Source organism: Plectropomus leopardus, chromosome 19, assembly GCF_008729295.1.
Source record: "Plectropomus leopardus isolate mb chromosome 19, YSFRI_Pleo_2.0, whole genome shotgun sequence".
Classification (NCBI taxonomy): domain Eukaryota; kingdom Metazoa; phylum Chordata; class Actinopteri; order Perciformes; family Serranidae; genus Plectropomus; species Plectropomus leopardus.
Window position 1 is genome coordinate 7214400 of NC_056481.1, and position 25507 is coordinate 7239906.

The following is a 25507-nucleotide window of genomic DNA, read 5'->3' on the forward strand; positions in this document are numbered from 1 at the left end:
AAGATGCCAACACTATGAAACCAAGACTTACAGTCCAACAACATCCAGCAAGCATGCACTGCTCATCACAGAACTACTACACCAAATCCAAAGGGGTTCCTTCTCTGGGGAGCACGAATATTCACTGCAAATGTCACGGCAATCCAGCCTTTAATTATCTCCCGTAAAAATGTGAGAATTTGGGCTCAGCGTGGCTCTTTAAGGGGCATGAAAGTATCCGATAAATTTTATGGCAGTACGTAGGAATTGTTGACTGTAGGAAGCAGTAGAGAAAAAGTCAGATAATGATGCATCCTTAGAGGACCATGAATATCGTTTTTTTTCTAAACACGTGTTTGTCACAGCGAAACTTGTACCTATAGCTTGAAAAAACAATGTTATCAATGTTAGTGTTTTAAAATGTTATCAAAACTGAATGGATCAAATTCTGATAAAGAAATTAGTCATTTGGCAGCGGTTGTGATGCTAAAAAAAGAAGTTTACAGACATCTTAATCCCAATGTCAGTTTATGAGAAAAGGTATTTTTGGGCCAAATTGCGACACAATTCGATGTTAAGCCTATAGGTAAAATTGGTATCAAGGCCTGGCACTGTTCCTGTGGGCCGGTATAGTTCACAGAGGGAGGTAGAGGTGCAAGGATGGATCAAACAAATTCAGGACTTTCACCCAGGAGAGAACTGTTCTTGTCCTCTGTGAAACTAAAAGTCAGCGTTGACTTATTTCAAGCACGTATCAAACTGATGTCACATGCGTAACATAATTAAGTTATGTCACACATGTAAAGCAAGGAAACGTACGTACATAATGTCATTTAAATTACATAACAAATGTACTTATTTGAACCTAAACCATGATCCTTTCTTTTTTTTAAAAACCTAACCATCAGTTTTGGTGCATAGCTGCATCCATTTCACAACCTTAACCATGTGTTTAAAACTGCAACAATAAATACATGCACCCATCGCTGTTACACCCAAATGATCATTTTTGGAGTCATTGACAATCTACCTGTTCTTTTGTTTAGGTATGAAGATGCGTCTAGTAATGATAGAGATCATGATTATCTAATTTTACAGAAATCTGGCCAGTAGTTGTTAAAATATTTTTAGTCGAGACCAAACGTAGTTATATTGTGGACACTAGATGAATGAAAGAAATGACAGAAATTACTCTTACACGTTGTCCTCTTAGTGTAGGTTAGAAGATCATGTCATTAACGTCAGCCTGTTATGTAACTTGTGTGTCATGTGGTGTTTGGCGACCCTGACTGGACTTTATGGTCATCTCTGCCTGAGAGCAAATACCGCGGCTTCAAAAGGCCTCATAACGGCTCAGGCATGGATGAAAACAGCTGTGAACACGGCAGTTACATGAACAATCTGCAATGGCTCCTTCATACGTCATCACACATCTCGTCTCTGTGTGTATAATTATATGTGTTTGTATGTTGGATGTGTGTGTCTTCTCAATTGTGTGTTAATGATGAGTATGTGTGTAACCTGCTTGCATGAAGGTTGTTGCACCCACTGTGTGTGTGTGTGTGTGTGTGTGTGTGTGTGTGTGTGTGTGTGTGTGTGTGTGTGTGTGTGTACTCCTCTGTGACTCAGTACAGTCAGCACTGAATACTGATGACAGATTTCTAGCCACGTACCTAAATAATATTCTGCAGGACTGTCATTCTGTTATTTTATTATTTATATTTATTTATTACCTAAAATGTTAAAAAAACAACCCCTCAAGGTGATGCCTTCAAAATGGCTTTTTTGTCTGATTAATTTTCAAAAACACAAATAAAATGATTTTTTTTAAACCCAGAAGAAGCAGCACATCGTAACATTTGAGAAGCTCAAACCTGCTAATATTTGCTTGTTAAATGACTAGAACGCTTAATCCATCATTAAAATTCCAGTTAATTAACTGCAATTAATCTGCTAATGGAATAATTGATTAATGGATTAACTGTTAGTCCTGGTACTCTGTAAGAAAGCCCAAATCTAATGTGAAATATTGTGCAAGCTTTAGTTCAAGCTCCAATTTCTTGTGACTGTATTTGATATCTTTTTTTCGTCAGTAATGGTTTAACTCAGACTGTTGACACCAGTCATCCATTTTTTGGGAGCTTGCAGAGGCTGCAGACTGTAGCAAACACCGTACAGGTCACTGCAGAGCTGAAAGAAATCCACACCTTTGGGCAACGCTCCACATAAACTTGCGTTAATGGTTCTGGATTGTTGAGGGGAAACGATGTGTAAGCAGGGAGAACACGCCGGCAGCGGTGGCCACTTACATTACAGCCAAACCTGCGTGTTTACGCTTTAAAACGCATAACTATTGCAACATTTACGGCTTGTGTCCACACTGCTCCGGCATTTCAAAACCCCTTAAGCACCTCTAAAAAACACTGCAGACCCTGTTTTAGTTTGAAAACTTTGAACATAAAGTGGACACCATACCGCTTCCTGTGAAAATGGAGGCCAAAGAAACAGAAAAAATATTTTTATTATAGGCTATATAAATATTTTATTTTACTCTATGTATTTATTTGTTGCATATTTCTAACCGCAAATGTTTTTTGAAACATGTTATAGCTTACGGTTTTACTGCAATTAAAGCTCGTTTGTTACCAGCTGGCCACCGCTGTGTAAAACAGATGCGTCTGCATTACGTCACCCACCTGCGGAAGTTTTTAATGGTCTGTTGCGGCGCAGTGTATTCTGGTAGATGTAGGTTTTCTACCTCTTAAGCAAAAGCAAATGCCGCAGCCCTTTTTTCCTCTGTTTTCTCTGGTCATGTAGCACCAATTTCAAAAGTATTTTTACTGCATGGACAGCCTAGTTTTATGTGAGGGTTGGTGAAATACTTCTTTAATATCAGACAGGTTTAAACATTTTTATGCAGGCCCAAGTATGGGTCCAGCCCTCACATCGCCCAGACACACTACTGCCATGTGAAAGTGTCCTCCACCCTGACTCAGAGTTGAACTTGTGAAAATATATTTGCCTCTGCAGCCAGACTGCTGTGTCCCACTTTAAATGGATTTTGTGTCTGCGCTCGAATGACGTCAGAGGAAACCTGCATGCCGGCGTGATGCATTAGTGTTTGTCTTTCTGAGGACCTCGTGTTTGGCTTCAGTTTGTGTTCACAGGTGTGTATGTCAGATGTCTGTGTGCTTGACTGGCTGCTGCTGTGTGTGTGTGTGTGCATCCTTAAACTCTGTGTGTGTGTGTGTGTGTGTGTGTAGACTACAGTTAGATTAGTGCCTTAGTGCACAATAAATGAATGCATAATGAATTCACCCCTTTGCAGAACTCTTAATTACAGACAGCGGGTCGTCTGTGCTCTCACAGAATCTCTGTTTCCCCTTCAGGAATTCTCACAAACTTGTTCCCGAAATGCAGAGCTCCTTCATATCCCTAACAAACTAGCTCGGGTTTGTCGAGGAACTCAGCTCGCTGTATCTCGTCTGTGTGCGGGGCTCATTAGCGTGTCGCCCCCCTGAGTAGGTTAAGCTACGCGCAGTGTGTTTGACCTGAGCCCTGGGGACATTTAATATTCAGACAGCGCAGTTCGGAGGAGACTCCCCGCTCCTCATTTTTGTTATTTTGCCAAGGCAGGTTTCTTGTTAGCACTGTGCGGCAGAGTGAAAGTGGTAGTGAGTGACAGAATTGGAAAGTATTTCTGTCTAGACGTGTTAAAGTGGATTTTAACAGCAGCCTGAATTTTCTCTTTTTGTGCGTCTGAGAATGAAAAGAATGATGTCAAAATATTTTCATTGTGTTAATGAGCTTTGACACTCTGATTCATACATTTTTTTTTTTTTAAATGAATTTCAATTTTTAACCTCCTCTTTTCAAGAATCATTCATTCTCTACTCTCACACGTCTCTTGTTTTTATCTCAGGGCACGAGTGATTTCTGCGTGTCCCCTGACAAATATCTCATGACCCAGACAAAGGGCATCATCGGCTCTGGTAAGTTTCAGTCTGAATAATGTTGCTCTAATGGAGATGTAATTAGGAGAGTGTAAAGCTGTGGCCGTGACACTAACAGTGCTTCAGTTAATCAGCTTCTTCTGTCTGTTTGTGTTACGCAGATATCGTTCATTACTACCTTTACTGCAACCAGACTCTGTCCAACCCGTTCCAACAGGTAGGAACAGGATGATTCGCTGTGTTTCTATTAAATGTTGAATATACGAGCTTTAGTTTGGTAATTTACGGAACACAGGATGTCTACATGTCAAGGTTAAAACAGCTTATTTTAGCTGAAAACTTTAGCATCCTGTCGATGTATATAAGCAGAGCTGGTAGCTAACACTTTTTTCAGGTCATTGGTATTTTTGGGGGGAATTTTCGGTTAAAAACTTGGGTATGTCATTAGCCAGCTGTAATATGTTTAGACTTGGTCCAATGAAATGGAAGGAGTGTTTGTCCTTCAATTTTCTTGATAAAAGTCAGCCTGTCAAACTTCACACTTGGCTGGCGTATTGCTAAGGACCCAAGGACAATTTGTGTTGAGTGCAAGCTATTGAGATCTGTGGGACATATTTATTAGTAGTACATTACACACCGCATTGTACACACTGTGTACTATTTGAGGGCGACCCCTATTAACTACTATTCCACTGAACCGCATGCTGGGTACAGCTCATGCTACGTCGCTCATTACAATATCCAAGAAAAGATGAAGAAAGAGAGACCGGAGATGTTACATTGTAGCAAACTCAAACATTTCAAGAATCAGCGATGCAAGTTTTAACAGTTTTGTTATTGCAAATGACGTATACACTCTAGGATTGCTTAGGGGACACAGCTATGCATTGACAGGTGTATTGCTTAGGACCAAAATGTAGTGTTGAGTGTGATGCTGTTTGTTCTTTAAAGCTGCAAACAGAAATACCAAAGGCCAAGCAATCATCTCTTTCCAAACAGGCACACTTTGAACAGGCACTGCACTGGAACGCTGAACTTTGACCTCTTCTGGGCCAACAAAATAAAGAAAGAAAGGACTAGGGATGGGTATCAGTGTCTGAGCCTAGACAGCACCTTACTTTGGGGAACATACAACTGAGCTCTTGCTTATGCAATTTACAAAATAAATCTAACTACTTAATATGTGAGCGATAACTAAAAAGCAGTTCAAAGTTCAAAACAGAGCTGTTGTCAGCTATCAAATTAATTATTTGATAATCGATTACTTTTTTGTGTTTTTTTTTAAGAATAAAAAGTCAACATTCTCTGATTATGAATCAATATATTTTCTGGTTTCTTAAGTCTGCTGTGAGTGCAATTTTATGGACATGAATAACCAGTTTATGAGGCTTTTCCCAGTTATGATTATATTTGGGATATGGTTTTTACATAAGCAAAGAGATATCGGGTTATTTATATTTCCCATCTACATCTGCGTTAACTAGTAACTCCAGCTAGCATATTTGGGTTTCTCATCAGAGAAATATGGTGTTAAAATGCTCAGACGCAGAACCGCGATATACTCCAAAAACCTGATCGTAGACAGGCCATCCATGTCCATGTAAACACTCTTATTTACTATAAACTGAATATTTTGGCATTGTGGGATAAAACATTTGAGGATGTCATCTCAGGCTTCTGATTGGCATTGCCATTTTCTGACATTATATAGCCAAAACAACTGATTGATTAATTGATAAAATAATCAACAGAATAATCGACTGGGAAAATAATGTTAGTTGCAGCCCTAGATAGAAAACAAATGCTGATTTAATCCAAGAAGTATCCCACTAAAAACACATAAACAGGCCTAGAATCTGGCCAGTAATACTACTACTGCTTTAACTATTGATACTCATGTATTAAAGTTCAATACCCAGGACTGAATTTCTACACCACAATTTGAGTCCAGGCAGTGTGAAGAAAATGAAAATCATTTAAATATTTATATTGGGAAGTAAAATTTGATGAATTAATATTAATAAGAAATAATATAAATTAATTGTTAACTGATTAAATAAAAATGAAAACCCCAAATAATTAAGGGGGTGTTTGCAGAATCCTGGCCACGTCCCTTTGTCTAGGCTGCAACTGTTTAAACAGCATTTCAATGACTGTATTTGAATGTGGAGCATGTCTTCTCTACGTAATGAAAAGATGGTTTTATGTAACCGAGACGTTTGAAAACTTAAAATGTCCAAACATCTTTTGACTTGTAATTCACTAAATCAGTGCTCGACGGGGAGTTCATTTCTCTGCCCCTCAAGCCTCATCTTCGTCAAGCTCTTCCTCTGCGTCCAGCCCTGTCTGCCTGATTTACATCCTCACTTCACCTCACAAGCCCGCCTGAACGTTAGAAAATTGCAACGCATCCGACGTTATCTCCCAGGCTGTCACCATCATTTTTCTCTTGTATTCCTTCAATCATCAAGCAAACAAGCCAAAACATGCCGAAATGTCACAAAGCTCCAAAACAAACGCTGTGAAACTGCAGACTGGATGAATTTAGTTAATCTTGCTTTTCGTGAGGTTACTATTAAGGGTCACATCACTGAATTCAGTCAGTGGTGAAGTCAATTTCTGTGAGCTGTGGCCCGGCAGAGCTCAGATCTTATTATCTGGCTCTCGTAGACATGCCCCCGCGGATAACAAGAGCACAGCAGCAGAGGGCAGACAGCCGTCACCCCGCCTGGTAAACAAAGTCAGCGCTCGTTTCTCTGCCACACACAAAACCAACAGGTGCAAAGTTCATGAGCGAGCTGCCAGACACAGGGATTCACACTGATTGGCAAACACACAGACTCTCTCACTCTCTCATGTATTCTCAGCCCGAACCGCAGCTTCCCCCTGTACTTCCACCCTCAGCGCCCTTGTATTTCATCGCTCTGGGGCATTACTCCTGCGTCTTTCCACAGCTCTTTTTCTATTCTTACCATCATCATCTCCTTTTCTTCCTGCCCTCCTCCATCCACTTTCTCCTATTTTTACTTTATTTGGCCCAGAACGAGCTCGCCCAAGCTAGAATAAAAATCCGATCAGGCTATTAGATTGTGCTGCAGAGAGCAGTTTGACCGCGGACAGTCGTGCAGATCCAGAGAGAACGAGAAAAAAAAGAAGTCAGATCAGAGGAAAGCAATTACATTTATGGATGGTTGAGGTAATTGACCATATCCTGTTTCAATTTAACATTGTAGCACAGGCCAGGGGGTTTCCACACTGCTCTTGTTAGGCTGGGGGACTGTGAAGATACAATTTTACTTTAGAGATGTGACAGATTAATTCATTTATGGTTATGCTCCAATGTTAATTAAAAAAGCGGCAGTGGGCAGAAGGTGCCGTCTTGCAGGCAGGTTGTGATTAACCACTTAAATCGGGCAAGTGTGGAGGAGTATTTTGCCCCCTGTTGGTGGGAACATAAAACTGCGACTACAATAAAACTTTACAGAATGATGTAACATAGCAGGAAGGTATTTACATCAGTTCTCTGTCCTACAAAGCCACAACATTGTAATGTATTTAGTAAAAATAAGATTAGTTTAGACAAAATTAAAGATTTGCATGTTCCTTTTTTGGCTCTGTTTTCTGTCTTGCATGTATTGGTTTAAGTTTATACATTTATTCATTTTTAAATGTAAAGGTTTTTTTTGTACTCTATTTGGTATAAATTACAATTTTTTAATATATGAGAAGCATTTTCGTTTTTATTTTTTTTACTTTTTCTTTCTATTTATTTCTCTCTCTCTTTTGTTTTGTATTAAGAAATAATTATATATAGAAATTATTTTTGGAGGGTTTCATCTAAGCATTCATAGCTCTCTTTGGCCCATATCTGTTTTTTTGCTATGAAAGGGGAACTATGCCCATTTTTAAAATTCATACATGTTTGTCCTGTGCTCAAAATTTTAATTAGTTATTAGTTAAAATATTATGAAACTAGAATTATAGCCCTGCAGTTTGTTGCAGGGTTCTTCTTCAAACTCCCCAAAACTTGGAAAAAACATTGGTGTAGTCGGAAATATGGTGATGGTGCACTTTTATTATGCCTGTCTCCCAAGGTTATCAGTTTATTTTTCAGTCCAAGTAGATGTTTGTGTCAAATTTGAAGAAATTCCCTCAAGGTATTTATGAGATAGCGAGTTTATGAGAATGAGATGGGTGCAAGGTTACATTGACATTGACATTGGACCACCAAAATCTAATCAGATCACTGAGTCGAAGTGAACGTTCGTGCCAAATTTGAAGACGTTCCCTAAATAAGTTCTTGAGATGTCGCATTCACGAGAGTGGGACGGATAGACGTACAACCTGAAAACATAAGGCCTCCGGCCAAAGCTGTCACCACCGAGGATAAATAAAAACAGTTAGATGAGCTGAGAGAACTACACAGGAGGCCATCAGTGAAGAATAGTTTTAGAAAAATAGATTAAATGTAAAATTAAAGGGAATTTTGGGCCATCGAAAATCTATTGTTGTAGCATTGGAACATTGGCAAATTAGCTACATAAATAATTCCCCAAATATGTTCGGCTATATCAACTGGAGACCATGAATGTTGCTACAAAACTCCGTGTTGGTAGATATTTCATTTTGGTCACCCAAAGTCACAGCTTGAATTCCTCCAAATATGGACAGCTAACAATTTGGCCAGCTGGGGTCTTATTTTCTGCTGCCTATTTTATGTACTATTTGGCTTTGCTGACATCTTTGATAAACCAGATCTGTTATTATGGAGGCGACACAATGCCCTGCCGTGGACGGGGGCCGTAGTGAAACTTGTTAAAGTAAAATTTCTGTTTTTGTCAATGGAGTCTGGTGGCTTTGAGATAACGGCTTCGGGTCTTTGTCGGAAAGGGCTGTCTGACGACAATATAAACTGGTGAAAATAATTAAAATGTAGTGTACATTGCAACTTATATCGATTCTTTAGGTGGCTAAAAACTAACCCTCTGAGGCAGCGTTTGATCACCACCACCAAGTTTTTTGTAAGCAAACATTGTAATTCAGACAATATGGGTACATTTTCTGTTTCAGAACACTACAATACAAAAAGTTAATGTAGCTCATTTTTTCAAAATATATTTAAATGTTAAACATATATATAAATATATACAAAAAATATATATATGATATCAATTGAACTTTCCGAGGCCAAGGAAATAACATAATAGAATAATAGAATAATTCTTAATTCAGATGATGTTCCCTTTTAATTTAACTGGATTGTTCTCTTCAAATGAACAAAACAAATTAAATTACAGAAAAACAAGATCCATTATGTTCACTATCATGCTTTCATTCATGTGTTTTCACTTTGTGGATGGAAAATGCAAGCACGTTATGTCACTTGACAATAGCTCCATTAACCCTTTGAAACCTGAGCAAACTGGTCCGATTCCTTTCAAGAACAAGAAGGCAACGTGTATCTTTAAGAAATGACCCAGAGTGCTGGCAAGAAGATACTTATAAATTACAAAAAAATACAGAAAAATTTGCAAAACAAAAAAAAAGAAGTCAAAAACAAAACAAGAAATTGACCTGAAAAAGGAGAGCTGAATTTTAAAAAAAAAAAAAAAACAATAATTATGAATAATGGATTTTTTCTTCCTTGTTTTTTGTTAATTTTCTCTCTTTCCCCCTCTTGTCTTTATCAGGTAATTTTTCTTGTCACCTTTACTAATTTCTTGCACTTCTCAGGAAGTTTCTTGCCAATTTGCTCATTGCCTTTTGTTCGTGTTTTCAAAATAAAGCAAACTAATTACTCAGGTTTCAAAGGTTTAATCACCTCTGAAAGGCATCTGAACACAACACAAGAAAACTGATTTCAATCCAGGTTTCAAAGAGTTAAACAACCCCTAGAAACTTTATTTTCTACTCTGTGTGCTGACTCTATCATTATGATTCTCCCCTTAAGACCAGTGTTTACTCTTCATTTGCATGCTCTTAACTCTGTATTCAAATGCTCGTTCTTGTTCGCAGCCTCTGACCATCTTCCAGAGGTCCCTGACCACCATGCAGATTCAGATCCAAGGTCTGCTGCAGTTTGCTGTGCCTCTGTTCCCCACAGCCGAGGTATCACACACACACAAAGCTCTGACTTTTATGCCGTAGTGCAGCAAGTATTTGTCGCTGATAGTGTCTGGTGACCTCCCCGCAGAGAGACCTCCTGGGTATCCAGCATGTGCTCAACTCCTCGGAGGCCAGTCTGCACCAGCTGACCGCCCTGCTGGACTGCAGGGGGCTCAACAAGGTTCGTTCACTGCATCCTAATTGGCATCGCAGCAGCACAACTAGGTCAACAGGAGAGTAAGTGGCCACACAGGATTTCAAACTGAAAGTGGAACTGGGAACAGAGCGGAGCGAGGCACAACAGACAGACTTTTACATTTAATGAGAGCAACTTTTCTAAACTGTGTTTTCTTACGTGCACATTTCTGAATTTCCTGCACTGTTAAACCTGCACAAAGACCGCAGTACATGAAAAATGTTCCACTGAATGTGCACAACATAAATGAAGCGTCCTGAAGATGCCACACTCCAGCGCTCTAAGTGCTTTTTCATCTTTACTTCATTTGCTTTGAATTCAGATATGACAGTAAGAATCCGCCCGTACAAGCAAAATGTCTCATATTCTGTGTTTGATCTCTTCAGGACTACCTGGATGCGATGGTGGGGGTGTGCTACGACGGGGTGGAGGGTGTGCTCTACCTCTGCCTGTTCTCCATCCTGGCAGCCTGTGCCTTCACTGTCATGCTGTGTGCCATTCCCAGGGCATGGAGACAAATTGCCTGCAGGTCAGTTTGTTCTCTGCTTCTCTGCCTGCCTGCATGAGCGCCCTCATTTTCTCATCCCGCAGCCATCTCTATGTAGCTATACCTACTGTATCTGCGTGTGTGTGAATATTTTATGCAATTGTACAAGTGCCCAGATGTTTTGCTACAAATTCAAATTTAACCGTGTCAGTGCCAGGCTTTGGGCTCCAGAATACCCTCTCAAAGTTATACCGTTCATTTTAACCTTCTGAAACCTGAATCGACGCTGGTTTTCTTGTGCTGCATTCAGATGCATTTCACAGGCATTCAGTGCCTTCTTCCCATGTTTTTGAGAGAAATTAAGCCAATTTGCTCAGGTTTTAAAGGGTTAAATACCGCTTAAAGGATATAGGATAGAATTCTTGGGGAGGTTATGCCTCCACAGACCATCACTGACCCACCGCCAATTCAGTCATGCTGGATGATGTTACAGGCAGCATAACGTTCACCGCGGCGTCTCCAGACTCTTTGACACCTGTCAAACATGCTCAGTGTGAATCTGCTCTCATCTGTGAAGCAAACGGGGCACCAAACCAGCTGAGTGCACAGTGCTGAGCTGTGAGCACAGGTCCCACTAGAGGACGTCGAGTCCTCATGGAGTCTGTTTCTGACAGTTTGGTCAGAAACATGTACACCAGTAGCCTGCTGAAGGTCATTTTGTAGGGCTCTGGCAGTGTTCCTACTGTTTCCTCCTCACACAAGGGAGCAGATACAGATGCTGCTGCTGGGTTGATGCCCTTCCAGAGCCCTGTCCAGCACTCCTCCTGTAACGGCTGGTCTCCTGGTATCTCCTCCGTACTGGGAGACACAGCAAACCTTCTTGTGACTGCACATATAGACAGAGGAGCTGGGCTACCTGTGCAACCTGACTGGGCTGTAGGTGTTGCCTCATGTAGTGATAAGAACACTAGAGCCTCATTCCTGCTACACAAAAAACCTGTTAACGTCTGGCTTTTTAATGCAGTGAGAATGCGTTCAATCAGCATTCACACCCGGGTCAAATGACTCTGCAGTTAACGTAGGCATCGATAGGAACACAAACCCTGTATGAACGCGGCAATTTCAGCTCCTTAACCAGCCTGATGAAATGACTCGCTGTCACTAATTACCATCCGTTTCCTCCTAAGCTGCGTTCAAATATTATTCCAAGTTAGTCTGGACTGAGTTTTAAAGTGAGAGTAAATAAGGGAGAGATACAGAAAAGAGAAGAAGAAACTGAGAAGTTTTCAAAGACCTCTGTTCCTGCTGCTGTCGACTATCTACCTGTTTTCCAGCCTGTCCGTTACATCATCCGGGCACACCAACAAAACAACTCACACATATACGGCGGCTGACAGAAAGGCAGACTCCTGTGCTCCTCTGGAGTGTTCAGTGGCTGGGGGATTGAAGCAAATTCCTCATATTTAGCAGGTTTTCATTCATTTATTCATATCATGACAATTAAGTGTTCCCTTATTTTTTTGAGCAGTGTATCTGAATCACGTCTGTAGGTTCAGATCTGACTTGAGTTATTTGACTCAGAGAGGAAGTAGCTGAGGTACCTTAATTTATTCACAGCTGCTGTCGCTGAACATGTTGATAAGCAGCCAAATCAGCAGTCCAAACAACAATAATTAACTTCCCTTGTTTTTCAACCACCAGTCCCTTTCACCTCACACACCATCTCTGCCTCAGGTTTCTCCCTCCAGCACAAATCACAGTTTGAAACCTCTGGACTGATCCACTCATCTGGCTCCTCTTCTGATGTTTCTCTTCTTCTCCAGGGAACGAGATTATGACGACATAGACGAAGAGGATCCGTTCAACCCGCGGGCGAGGAGGATAGCCTCCCAGAACCCCAACCTCACCAACATGCACAGCTTCTGCAGCTACAGCAGCAGCATGGGCAGCCAGAACAGCCTCCACCCGCCCGCCCCGGCTGTCTCAAACGCCCCCGTGTCCGAGTACATGTGAGTGAAACGACATAACGGAGAGCAAAATGTGATTACCAGATTTCATAATTACTCATGAGTCACTTCTGTCTTTCTTTTTCAGGAACCAGACGGCTCTGTTCGGGGGAAATCCTCGGTACGAGAATGTGCCGCTGATAGGACGAGGCTCTCCACCCCCCTCGGTGCGTTGGGTCCCAGAGGCCAAGTCCTTCCTATGATGTCACTTCCCCTTGAGCTAACAGGCAGATTTAGCCTTTAAAGCACAGGATTTTTTAAAAATTAATAATAACTGCTGATTTCATTCATATTTTTACACGGTAACTCACTTCCTTTCTCAAATCTTACTCAAATGCCAAGCCATATTTAACCCTCTGAAACCTGGCGTAAGATCACTTTTGTAGTGCTGCTTTCAGATGCCTTTCACAAATTTTTGAAGCTTTGAACCCTAGGCAAATTGGTTTGATTTCTTTCAAAAACACATTAAAAAGTCAATGAGCAACTTGGTATGAAATGTTCCACAAATTGCAATAAATTAAATTAGATTTTAAAAAAAAAACAAAAAAGAAAGAAAAGCCAGGGTAAAATGTCTCAGGGGGAAAAAAATACAGAAAAACTGTATTTATAATTATCATGATTACCTTTTTTAAAATTGTGTTACAGAATTGTTGTTTTAAAAAACTTTTTTTTGTTTTTTTTGTTTTGATTTAATTTTTAGGAAACTTTTTTGTACCATTTTTAGTAAATTATTGCTAATTTTTGGATTATTTCCTCTTTCCTTCCTCATTGCCTCCCTCCTATGTTTTTAAAAGAAATCATGCCAATTTGGTCCAATATCAAAGGGTTAATAACATTTCCTTTATTCAATCATCTTTTTAAAGGATTTCTTAGAAGCTATTTAATGAGATAATCTCTGGTTGAACACTGTGCCTTCTTCTGCCCTCCATATCTTACCGAGGCTGACTTACACTACCAAAGCAAGCAGGGTAGAAGTAATGTAGTTAATATTTAATCATGAAGCGAACATCATTTAGCCTCTCTCAGGCCAAATTCCCAGGAGGGAGTGACCCGCATCTTTAACCATAAACTGGCTCAGTGTTGACACTAAAGGTTTTCTTCCTCATTGAATAAATTTGTTCCCCGCTGGGCCACTTGTCTCCTATTACTGTACATCACACAGATTAAAATAGAAACATTTCGGATTAAATTTTCATTGGGCACAGCTCTTAATAACAAGTGTGTGATAAAATACAGCAGTTAAAGCAACACAGTCTTACTCCCAGCACCCCTGATGCTAGGTCAGCGACCCTAAATGTTAAACTACAACGCTTGAGAAACCCCTCCTGTGTCGATTCTGTATGTTTAGGGATTGCATTTCAAATTCAGGCCCCTCGGGAACAGCGCCAGGATTTGAGGTCAATTTCATAATGGCCAAAGAGTGGAATTATAACTTCTGAGTCTGTCACATGATACCATTGGGCCCAAAAAGACTTTTTTTCAATTAACTTACACTGTGAAAGAAATGTCACGATAAGAATTTGATTCATTTGGTCCGATAACATTTCAACAGTCTAGAAGAGCCACAAGATTTTAATAACTTTTATCCCTCATACAAGTTAGCTGAGTGCTAAACCGTTAGTATCCAGTATCCAGGTCTCTTCATACATCTATGGCCAAGTTACACTTGTTGTGAAAACTATACATTCCCTATGAACATAAAACTGTTCATAGGGAATGTATAGTTTTCACTTGTTAAATGTATGTAGTCTGTTTTCTTAGAAACTTAAAACAGAAGTAAAAAAAAAAACATAGTTTTTAGGTCTACTTTCTTAAGCCCCAGACACACCAAACTGACTTCAAAGAACTAGTGGCAATGAAAGCTGACTATTGCGTTGCCTCACCTCTCCTGTGTCTCGGCCAGAAAGTTGTACATGAAAACTCTGCAAAGACTACAGCAGATTGCCAACCAGCATGTACGTTCAACACCTGCATGCAAGAAGATAACTTTCAAACCAAAGGATCTATATTCATCATTCAAAAGGGGAAACCGGAAGCATTCCACACGCTAAATTTGCCAAAAAAAAAAAAAAAATAAAGCAGCCAAGGGGCAATAATATCAGATCATTCATCACTGAAAGGACATATCAATCCAGATTGATGTACTGCTACACCCCATTTCTTACTAATGTAATGTAACATCACAATGAATACATCGCCTAACATACACCAGTTGCTACACATACTAGCTCACCCTATGTGTACTTTCTTGCTCTGTATATTACGGCGTTTGTTTGAAGTATCAAGTAGTATTGTTTGAAGTATAGGTGCTGCCCTATGCGTCTCATACTGAGCCTAATGTTGCCACCATATTTCACACCGAGGCCCACGTACCAAGCATCAGTATGTGAAGAGCTGGGAGTTAGACCTGGTTGGTTAAATGTATTCAGCAGGTATCTAATCTTTTTTAGATCAGTATTTTGCAGCCTTTATAAAGTGTAATTTAATGAGACAATGTTATAAAGATCAGATTAGGAACTACAAACTAAATACATATTTTATTTTTGATAAATTGCATATTATTTATTACTTGCAGCAGCTTAAATTCCACAAAAAGATGTAACAAAGATCATTATATTTTCTACTCTCCATGCTTGTGTATTACCATAGTTTTAGTACAGTTTGTAGATAAAGAAGGAAAATTATGTTTCTTATGTCAGTCATCTTTCTCATTAACCTTCAGCCTGCAGTTCCAACTTGAGTTAACCAAAAATGTGATGTGCTTTGCCTTATGACTTCTCTCCTAATTAATGCCAGCAAGTGATGTATAATTAAATTCTCCCTCATGACTTCAACTGTGCAGCATCATGCAGTAGTCTGCGGCTAACAGCTTCTTTTATATATTTTTTGTTTGTTTGTTTGTCATGTGTATGTTTGTTTGTTTTTCATTTCTATATTTCTTCCTTTTTTTTTAATCGACTTTTGGAGATATACTCTCAGCAGTATAGAAACCGAGTAAGTCTTTTCAACTCTTTCTCAGGGTTAACTCCCTCACTTTTCCTCTGTTGCATCTCCGTGTTTTAACTCTCCTTCACCTCACATTACTTTGTTTGGTTCCTGTGCAGTTTTCCTGTTTGGCATGGCTTTTTAGCTCGCAACCTGTTGTCCTCATTCCAGAGTCTGTGAGAGTTAGTGAGGGTTTGTCGGCCTCTGGTGTTCACAGGGTGGTACTGTAGCTACGTCCCTGGATTTCCTCACAGTTAGCCCTCCTGTGCATGCACTTCTGCTCCAGTCATTCAATTCTATAGTTTGTACTGCTACAAGGCCCTGCGTACTACTATAGAATTTATTTTACCCGAGTTTTGACAAATTTATGATGTCAGTGTGTTACTGTTGAAGGAATACCTCACCCACAAAATGATCATTTGTATATCAGTTCACACAAATTCAATGTAACACAGGGTGAGTAATTGATGTACAAATGATCATTTTGTGGGTGAAGTATTCCTTTAATGTCAAAGTGGTAGATATGTCACTAATTGTACATTTAATGAGTAATGGATTGATTTGTTTGACAAGATTGTAGATTACATTAGTGACCTATGCCCTGAATCAGTTTTGTAGATTCGAGCAAAATGAAAACTCCGCAGAAAATGTATCTTTTGAGCATTAAACATTCAGCACCTGTAGGCTTGAAGGTAGATCTTAACAGGGTATTCAGTCCATTAATTACGGTTCTCTAAGACTGGGAACATGTAGAGAGGTGTGATTGATTAATTTTTGAAAAGGCAATCAGACCAAACAGTTGTTTGTAAATGGAAATAATACTTATAGCGATATATAAATGTCATTAAATGAGTTTTAGAGTTACCTGACAGGTACAGATGATACTCAACTGTACTCAAAGGTACCACGTCCTAATTGGCTGGCAATGTTTATGCAGATTTCAATTGGCGAGTGCTTGTAAGAGTACTACATATACAATCCAGTGGAGGGGAGAGCTTGTATTAGGTAAAATAGCCAGCCGGGCTCTGTCCAATGCTAACAGATCTCTATGTTCTAGTAGCATATGTGGTGATTTATTGGTGAAATGACAATACTGCCATAGTCTGGGTCCCATCTTTAATCTACTGTAAATTCTGTAAATGTAAGCTGACTTCACTTGCCATCCTCAGCTAAGATTTAATCATTTTAGAGCCATATTTCAACCCTACACATGCTGAAAATTTGATACTCAAAAGATGGATTTTCAGTGGACTATTCCTTTAAACCCTCATGACATTTACTTTTTTTTAAGCTATTGATAATAAGGCTCAGTCCGTACGTGTGAAAACTCCTCTTTAGCTCACAGAATCAGCTTGTAACATCCTCTATGTGTGTGTCTGTTATCTCTCTCCTCCACAGTACTCCCCGAGTATGCGGGCCACCTATCTGTCCATGACCGAGGAACAGATAAGACACTTTGGGAACGACTTCCAAGCATAGACTTCTCTATCTGACCGAGGAGGGAAACGGCATCACTCAAACACACATGCTCGACAGGCAGAGTGTGTGGCTTCTCCAAGCATCGCAGAGGACAGTGTGTACCATCTCGTTAGGCTAGGGTGCCAGTCTGTGCAGGACAATGGAACCACATCGGTACTGGTCCCGGTGCTCAAAAATGATTAATTACACTTGTTTGCCCTGAGGTATTTTTTGGGAAACTTGCTTAATATTTTTGACACGTGCTGTTGAATTTAACCTGTTCTTAATATATTGTGTTTGTCATCTTTTGGTGGAGCGTCGAGGAAGGATTTGAACCAGAACACGACTAAATATAACTTTGATGAAACAGGTGATAGAAGCAATTTTGTTGATTAATTTCTCACCGCAGTAAAATACAGCAACATGTTCACAGTAAACTTACATGAACCGTCTCTTCTACTCAAAGAGATCTTTCCAAAACTTACATTCAGGTCTCCAAAGAGACAAATGCGAACATTACAGCTGATGTAAACAATATTTTCTTTGTCTTCTGCTTCATGCTTGATATTTGTGAAGCACAAACCCAGCACTGGCGGCACACAGCGGGAGGTACTGTCGAGGTATAATTTATTTACATTCACACAGACACGCCTGCAACTGAAGCTTTATGTTTCTAAATCTCCTGGAGACTACCTTGAGACCATGGCTTCTGTATATAAGTTGTACAATAACAGACTGTTGTCTCATTCTGGTGTGGTTTGACTTTGTTTCAAAAAAACGTGCCAATTTTATATGTTTTTTTCTAGTTTTGAGTGGCGATATCACATAGGAGCTTTTATTTTGTATTTTCTAAAGGGCCGTTAATTCACATCCTCTACACATATCTAATCCAGCTAATTCAAGAAAACTATAGTTTCTGTTGGGAAGCTCTGCTGCTCTAACCACAATTAATGAGAACATTCAGGTAATAATTTCATCAATTTAAAAAATCCCAACAGTACATGTTTGTATGGACTAACAATGATTTTCTGTAGGGATTTAATACATGCAGTTTTGTTAAGTAATTTTTTATTTTATTTTTTGTAAGTGTCATTTCTTTCAGCATGTTACACTGTACAGACACCGAGAATGGTGCTTAATTTTGTGTGTGACCCCAAAACTGCGGGGTCTAATTGTGAGTTGAATAAATCAGTTTTGAGTACAGTTGGAGATGTTGTCACTTTGTTGTTGGGTGTTCATGTCCTTTGATTGCATGATAGCAGCTGTGATAAGAACCAAAGGGCCCAAAAGTCAGGTTGTTTGAAACTGTGTGCAAAGTAAGGTATTCTTTTATTCTTCCAGCAGATGGCAGCATAGTTTAGCAAAAAGTGCTGCTCTGTGGAAATTGCATTAATCTCTGCAGAAAAGGCTGTTGTCATCAACTGCACACAGTGTACCACAGTACTTTTTGGTTAATATGGAATACTTCAGAAGGTAAAAAAAGTCTACACAATATTTAGGCTAGTCAAAAGCTATAGAGTACATATTGAAACCATATTGAATTTTTTTTTATCCCACAGCCATCAAAACATAAAGACATGCAATGTATTATTTCTGGGTGTCATTCTGGGCTTTTGCCTTAGAATTTTTAATTTTTACTTTTTTCCAACTGATTACATCATTTTTACCATGTCTGGCCTTATGGAGAAAATACATGCGATATACATGCATATCAATGTTGCTCAATCTACTTTGCATGTAGTATATTAAAAATATATTAAAAAATGACCACAAATTGCAAACAATAGGAAAAGGCGACAAGAAAATTATGGAAAAAATAGTTCTGATCAAGAGGGGAGGATCATTAGAAAAAATAAATTATAATTATAATCATTTAAATCTTTAAAATTATGTTACAGAAATAATATATAACAATTTATAAAATAAATATATCTATATTTTTGATTTTCAGGACTTTTTGGGTCATCCTCTTGTTTGGTTTTTGCTTTTTATATTTCTTTCATTTATTTAGCTTATTTTTGGGTAATTTTCCTTTTGTTGCTTTTTTTTGCTATTTTATGGGCCATGTGCTTGTTGCCTTTTCCCCGTGTTTATAAAATAAATCAAAGCTATTTGTTTGGGTTTTAAGGGGTTAAACAATAAAATGGTCATCAAAACTTTACAGACTTATATTCAAAGACATTAACGGTAAAGACAGTATGAGAAAAATACAGTTGATGGAAAAACATTACTTCTGTACCTCAAAAATGAGTCTTTGCAGAAAAACTCTGACAATATCAGTTTGTCTTTTGCCAGGCAGAGAAGGATCATCAAGTCAAGTCAATTATATTCATAAAGGCCATTATCACAAATCACAATGTGCCTCAGAGGGCTTTATAGCACTCCCCCCAAAAAAGCCTATAACGAGGGGGATCCCTCTTCCAGGATGGACAGATGTGCAATAAATGTTATAAAGAACAATAAAATTACAGTTGATGACCAAATAAAATATAGGAAAGAGAGACAGAAATAGAGAAAGGGGGGGGGGGGGGGTGATGATAATGATAACATAACCATAGCAAGAGACACAAAAATTAATAAATATAGTTAAAGATAGCATGTAATAGTACATGCAAATATTGCAGTTTATGTAAGTATCTATGACAGTCATAATAGTGGAGGCATGACTGGTAATAATGGCTTCTATCTAATTTCTGCTTGTTGCAATTTGAGATGTTACAATTGCCCCGTTATTTATTAATTATCTCCCCTATTTCCCTCCCAGTTGTAGTGGAGTAGTTTTTATAAAGTAACCTATTACATGATGGAAACCTTGTAACTGTACTTTAGTACAACACTTGAGTAAACGCACTTAGTTAAATTCCACCACTGTGTATTTGTGCAAGAGAGATCCTAGGTTATAGGCTACTGTGCTGTTTTTATTTTACAGTCGGAAGTAGCCATTGGCATTGTTCAGCTAGTTTTAACTGTAGCTTGATAAAACGCCGGTTGCTCCGCAGATCTCCAGGGACAACAACGTACACGCACGCGCGCTCTCACGCACACACATAGCAACCACCGCGGCGGCAGCAGGGCAGCGGGAGGGAGCTCAGACCGACAGGGAAGTGACTGTAGCAGGTGGGCTGCTGCCGGTGATACCCTCGAGCACCACTTCCAGCACCTCTCCCCTGCTCTCCGTCTGCCGCAGGATGACTTATTCTCGCGTTTCTGACCTGCTGAGCGGAAACACACAGCACGAGCGGCGGAGCGTCGACGCACTTTGAAAAGGACGCAGAAAGAAACGGAGACTAGCTGGGACTGTTGGTGAGACGAGGGGTCGTGAAGTGACAAAGACACGACGTGAGGGCGTTTAGCTGGGTAGTAGCTGCTGTTAGACAGCATTACAGAAGTGTAGTTGAGTGTGCGCGGAGGGCTGCAGGTGTATTATTTTAGAGGAGGTGACATGCAGGTACCGACGCTGAGGAGGATGGTCCAGTGTCCCGTTTGCTGTTGACGCTCAATATCCTTCACTCTGACCCTAAGTGACCATGAAGGACACCGGGGAATCAAAAGACCACCAACTAACTGTGAGTTCAAACTACTAAATGCTCTTTTAAATGTCGTTTTTATGAAAACAAGTTAACATTTGTTGCCTATATTTAGTTTACAAATGAGTGTCCTCTTAAATAAGCAAGCTGCTGTTAATGGTTATTAAGCTTAAACAGTGTATTAAAAAGAAACAAACCTAAAACAAAACCTGCTGCTTACTGCTACACTTAGGGACTGTTCAGTATTTATCAGTATTTATCAAGGGAAGGGGGTGGTGCAAAACGGGCGGCATGTGAAATGTTTTTAAGTACTGGAGAGAGACTTATGTATTTTATTTTGGATAAGGGGAAGGCCATGCACATTTAGATGGCTATTTATCATAGCCAGAAACTAATGGTTATTAAGCTTAAACAGTGTATTAAAAAGAAACAAACCTAAAACAAAACCTGCTGCTTACTGCTACACTTAGGGACTGTTCAGTATGGATAAGTGGAATTTCACATTTTACAGCGTTCCTTGGGCACATCATGTGCAAAGTACGCTTCCAACAGAATAAAAAATAACTAAATCTGAACCTAAATATGTGACTTTTTTAAAACCAAAATCACATTATTCTAATCTATTCTATCCATTTAAAATTTTGTCAAAAATAACCTGTCTGCAGGATCTAAGTTGCATGCATGAAAAGAGAATTTACTAATAACTGTAAATCAGTTTTGACAAGTAAAAATATAATTTCCATGTGTAAAAGTATACCTGCAACTTGTAAAAAATCTTAAATCTTTCATTAACATTTCAACGTAACTGTCAAATGTCAAAAAGACATTCAGGGACTGTTCATTATTTATGAGGGGTGAGGGGGTGATAAGAAAAAAACAGGAGGCACGTCAAATATTTTTTAAGCACTGCGAGGGACTTATGTATTTTATTTTGACTACGGAAAGGGATATACAAATTTAAATGGTTGTATTTTGTAATTATTTTATTGTCAGATCTTTGAAGCACCCATGCAAGTGTGGAGGGCATGTTCTCTTCAACAATCGCCAAAATTACTCCATTTATCATAGCGAGAAAGTGCAATAACAGAAAATATCATTGGATTTTAAGATTTCCAACAGACTTGGACACGTCGTCTATTGATTATTGTATGAAGGGGACAGAGGCATGCAAAACAGAGGAGGCATCAAATATTTTTTAAGCACTGGGGACGGACATGTGTTTTGATTTTGGCATCAAGGAGGAGTATACAAATTTAAATTATCGTATGTATATTGTGTTTATTTTACCCTTGATTTTTAAAGAACCCAGGTGGGTTTAGAAGGTATGTTTTCTTAAAATTATTGCCAAAATTACACTCTTTTATTGCCAGAAGTGGAAAAAACAACTCTTTTCAGATTTTCAAATTTCGGACAGTCCTAAGACACATCACATGTAACGAACACTAATGTCAGAAAAAAACAACCAAATTTGAACTTAAAATATTGAAATTCCCCTCTAATAAATAATGAATAGTTCCTAAGAAAGAGTTAGAATGTGCAGCAGCTGTAGGTGTATCAATATTGTGAAAAATGAGTATTAAAAGTATTCCAAGTCGATCAAAAAAATTATATTTTTGACAAAACTACTTCCTGTTACATACATACATGAGGGAAAACCGCATACAATGAAATTAACACCAGAACCAGAGCCTCATAAAACTGGAATTTATGACCAAACAGTTTGCACACATTGAATTGAATTCGATTGTACAGGTGTACCTAATAATGTTTATAATGTGCCACTTTTTATATTCCTAACAGTATTCATTCTTGGCGCTGTATTTTAGATTTCCCAGCCTTACACTCCCTGCACTGTGTTCTGCAGCCCATATCTGAATAATTCAAGTGGCTGTTTCAGTTGCCTGGCCTCTCTCTTGTCCACCATGTAATACACTTTCTACACGGTGCTGACAGAGAGACTGCCTTATTATTATTCCCCCGTTTTTTAACTTCATATGTCTGTGGGTTACATGCATGCCAGTGTCTGGGCACACAACACCACTGCTGTGATTGTTATTGTCCGTTTACATCCCATCAAGCCCATCAGAAGTTTTCCTGCTGGTCTCTGAATGCTTTTGCGGAAAAAAAAAGTATGCAGGGAGAAATAGTGTAACAACAGGGAGGCTGTGAATGAGTGTGTTCATGTAAAAACACAGTTAGTTGTTTTGCATAAGCAGGGATGGGCCTAAAATAAAATTACAATATTTCAGGGCATTTTTGGGATAATAATATTCTTGATAGATATGACAAAATACAGAAAAATACTACATAATTAATTTCAAGAACTTGCAGTTGCAACAAAATAAGATTTTCCCTATTTCAACATAAACAAATTTTCAAACATTTTCATTATCCCTCATTTCTTTAGTTTGCAAACAACAGTTAGAGTGAGGTTCAGATTCAGTATCTAAAGCACGTGTCACCATCAGACCCAGCCACGCAGACGCAGACCAAACCTGCATTATGCCTGCAAGTTAAAATATTGCCATGATCACGAAATAAAGTTTTCGTATCACATTGAAATTATAACGGTACCATCATGAACAATATGATGTGGCATACCCCTACTGCAAAGTGTTATCCATATTCATAAGGGAAGGCCAATTACAGGTGTGTAATTGTTCCTGATTATTTAGAAAATGTCATCACTGTAATTTATTTAATTTTTGAAGAAGAAATTGACATTAATCAGGCTGCAAAGTGATCAAAAGTGAAATGTGCAATCCATTAATCCATCTGTCTTCTGTTCCTATTCATGGCACTGAATGTGGCAGTGGCTTGCAGCTTATAGCAGCATACACTTGTGAGAAGGTGGGGAACACCATATTTACGTCTATGCAAGTTGTTATGACAAGTTTGAGTTACCAGTTCACCTAACTTAATATGTCCCGGGGGACAGGAATCTAGAGAAAAAACATGAAAATCCGGTTGAATGGGGGGAGTGTTATACAAAAATTGCTTCGTCATGCAATTTTTGTATAACACTTTCAGGAATTTGAGCTACTTTTTGTCAAAGGGGAGATACCTAAGGTGGGGCTATTTTGCTTTCATAATGCCTTCTTTCAGACTAGTAGAAAGAAGTTGTCCAAAATACATATTTAGGTTATTTTACTTTAGATTTCTGTTCTGGAAATTCATGCAAAAAGCACATCTTTGATTATTTAATGCCTAAAATATTATGGGTTCTGGAAAAGTCATGGAAAAGTTTGGAAATTTTGTCCATGAAAATGTATTGGAACCCTGCACTTGCTATCCATCTCATCATTTTCGAGATTTCGCTCTTCTGATTGATTTAATGTTGCTTTCACTGCTTACAGTCGTCATGAGTTTTAGCGAGATGAGCTAGCACCCAAAATGCAGTTAAACCTTTCATTAATAACTGTCAACGCAGCATCCGTAACCAAGAAAGAGGCAGAAAGTAGTCCGAAATATTAAACAGAAAACCTAAATACGAACCTAAATTACCAAGATGCTGATTTATAAGCCAACTTATAGTATCACATGACCTCTGTGTTTTGCCAAATATGGTTGATAGTTTGCGCTGGCATTTTTACCTGACAAATTAATTATTATACATTACTAGAGGTCCCCAGGTAATACTAGTCCCATTCAAATAGAGCTTTTCTTGATGTCATCTTCAACGGTTATTCTCTAAAACTTTACAAAGCTCTTTCAGCACCACAGAGGAGATTATTCACGTGCTTTAATGACTTGTAAGAAACAGAAGAATTCACACGTTTGCTGAACTGACAAATACGTTTTCTGTAGTATACTTTCTTTCGGCTTAGAAAAATATTTTTTTTAAAAAACCTCAACACGTACATATTCACTTACAACTGTTTTTACAACTTAATTGATATAGTCTTCAGAAAAATAAATGTTGTAAAAAAAAACCAAAAACTCATTTATTGTAGAGAGTACTCTTGTGCCATCAGTGCCGTTCCTCCCCATCCAGGCACAGTTCAATTAATTCTCCAACCTATAATTTCAGTAAATTGAATATCTGCGTCGATTAAACTCAAGGTCAACCAAATTTACTGTGTGTGCCGCAGGTTGCCTTGAGGATCCGACCCGTCAGCGATGCTGAGCAGGATGAGGCGGCGACGATCGTGGCCCACAGAGTGGACGACCAGGTGAGACGGCAGCTGTGTGTCCTGTTTACCTCTGTGCACATACAGTATGCATGCATGTGAGTGAGTGATTGATGGGGTCAGTGTGTGTGTGTGTGCTCGTATGTTGTCTCTGTTTCCGAAGCCTCTTCCTGCACAGATAAGGTATCTACAGGGGCTACAGTAAAGCCAACAGCGCTTTTTAAAAACCAACTCATTTGTAAAGCTCAAATGTCACGTTTCATTTGTAACTGAATGCTGGATGACTCAGAGTTCTCGCAGAGACAGTGACCTTTCTACCAGCTGATAGAAATCCTCAAATTCTGTCATAAGCAGACGGCTGAAAGCTTCGCCATAGTGAACGCCCAAGATTTAATTGGACATCAAAAACCGCAGAGCTGCGTAGGGCTTCTTGCATGAAACATCCGCACTGATGTGGTTCAGTCTCTCAGTGCATCTGAATGATCACAAAGAGTTACAGCTCGAGCAGCAAGTAGTAATTATCAGTGTTATGGATTCATCGCACAATAGTGCAGGCATTTTCTGTCAGTTTCAGTTAATTGGAATTGAAAGAGTACTGCATCAATTTAATACTGCTCTTTCACAACACTGTCAGACTAACGACGGACAGTTAAAAAAAAAAAGATTATGACATAAACAACA

General features: G+C 39.0%; 2 protein-coding genes across 3 annotated transcripts in view; both read left to right on the plus strand.

Moving 5' to 3' along the window:
• The window catches only part of ttyh2 (tweety family member 2), a 78948-nt gene extending 60586 nt beyond the window's left edge, over window positions 1-18362 (plus strand). Inside the window, exons 7-14 of one of the 2 annotated variants that reach the window (XM_042508500.1) lie at window positions 3902-3971; window positions 4094-4149; window positions 9948-10040; window positions 10126-10218; window positions 10620-10762; window positions 12544-12729; window positions 12815-12893; window positions 17110-18362. In XM_042508500.1, the coding sequence (XP_042364434.1) occupies window positions 3902-3971; window positions 4094-4149; window positions 9948-10040; window positions 10126-10218; window positions 10620-10762; window positions 12544-12729; window positions 12815-12893; window positions 17110-17190 (801 nt within the window). In that variant the 3' untranslated portion in view covers window positions 17191-18362. Of the gene's footprint in view, window positions 1-3901; window positions 3972-4093; window positions 4150-9947; window positions 10041-10125; window positions 10219-10619; window positions 10763-12543; window positions 12730-12814; window positions 12894-15693; window positions 16110-17109 lie in introns of those variants that run through there. The other variant, XM_042508499.1, reaches the window with a different exon arrangement.
• Window positions 18363-20261: 1899 nt separating this feature from the next.
• kif19 (kinesin family member 19) overlaps window positions 20262-25507 on the plus strand; it is a 46207-nt gene continuing 40961 nt past the window's right edge. Inside the window, exons 1-2 of the mRNA XM_042508271.1 lie at window positions 20262-20735; window positions 24788-24868. Of these exons, the coding sequence (XP_042364205.1) occupies window positions 20697-20735; window positions 24788-24868 (120 nt within the window). The 5' untranslated portion in view covers window positions 20262-20696. The remainder of the gene's footprint in view (window positions 20736-24787; window positions 24869-25507) is intronic.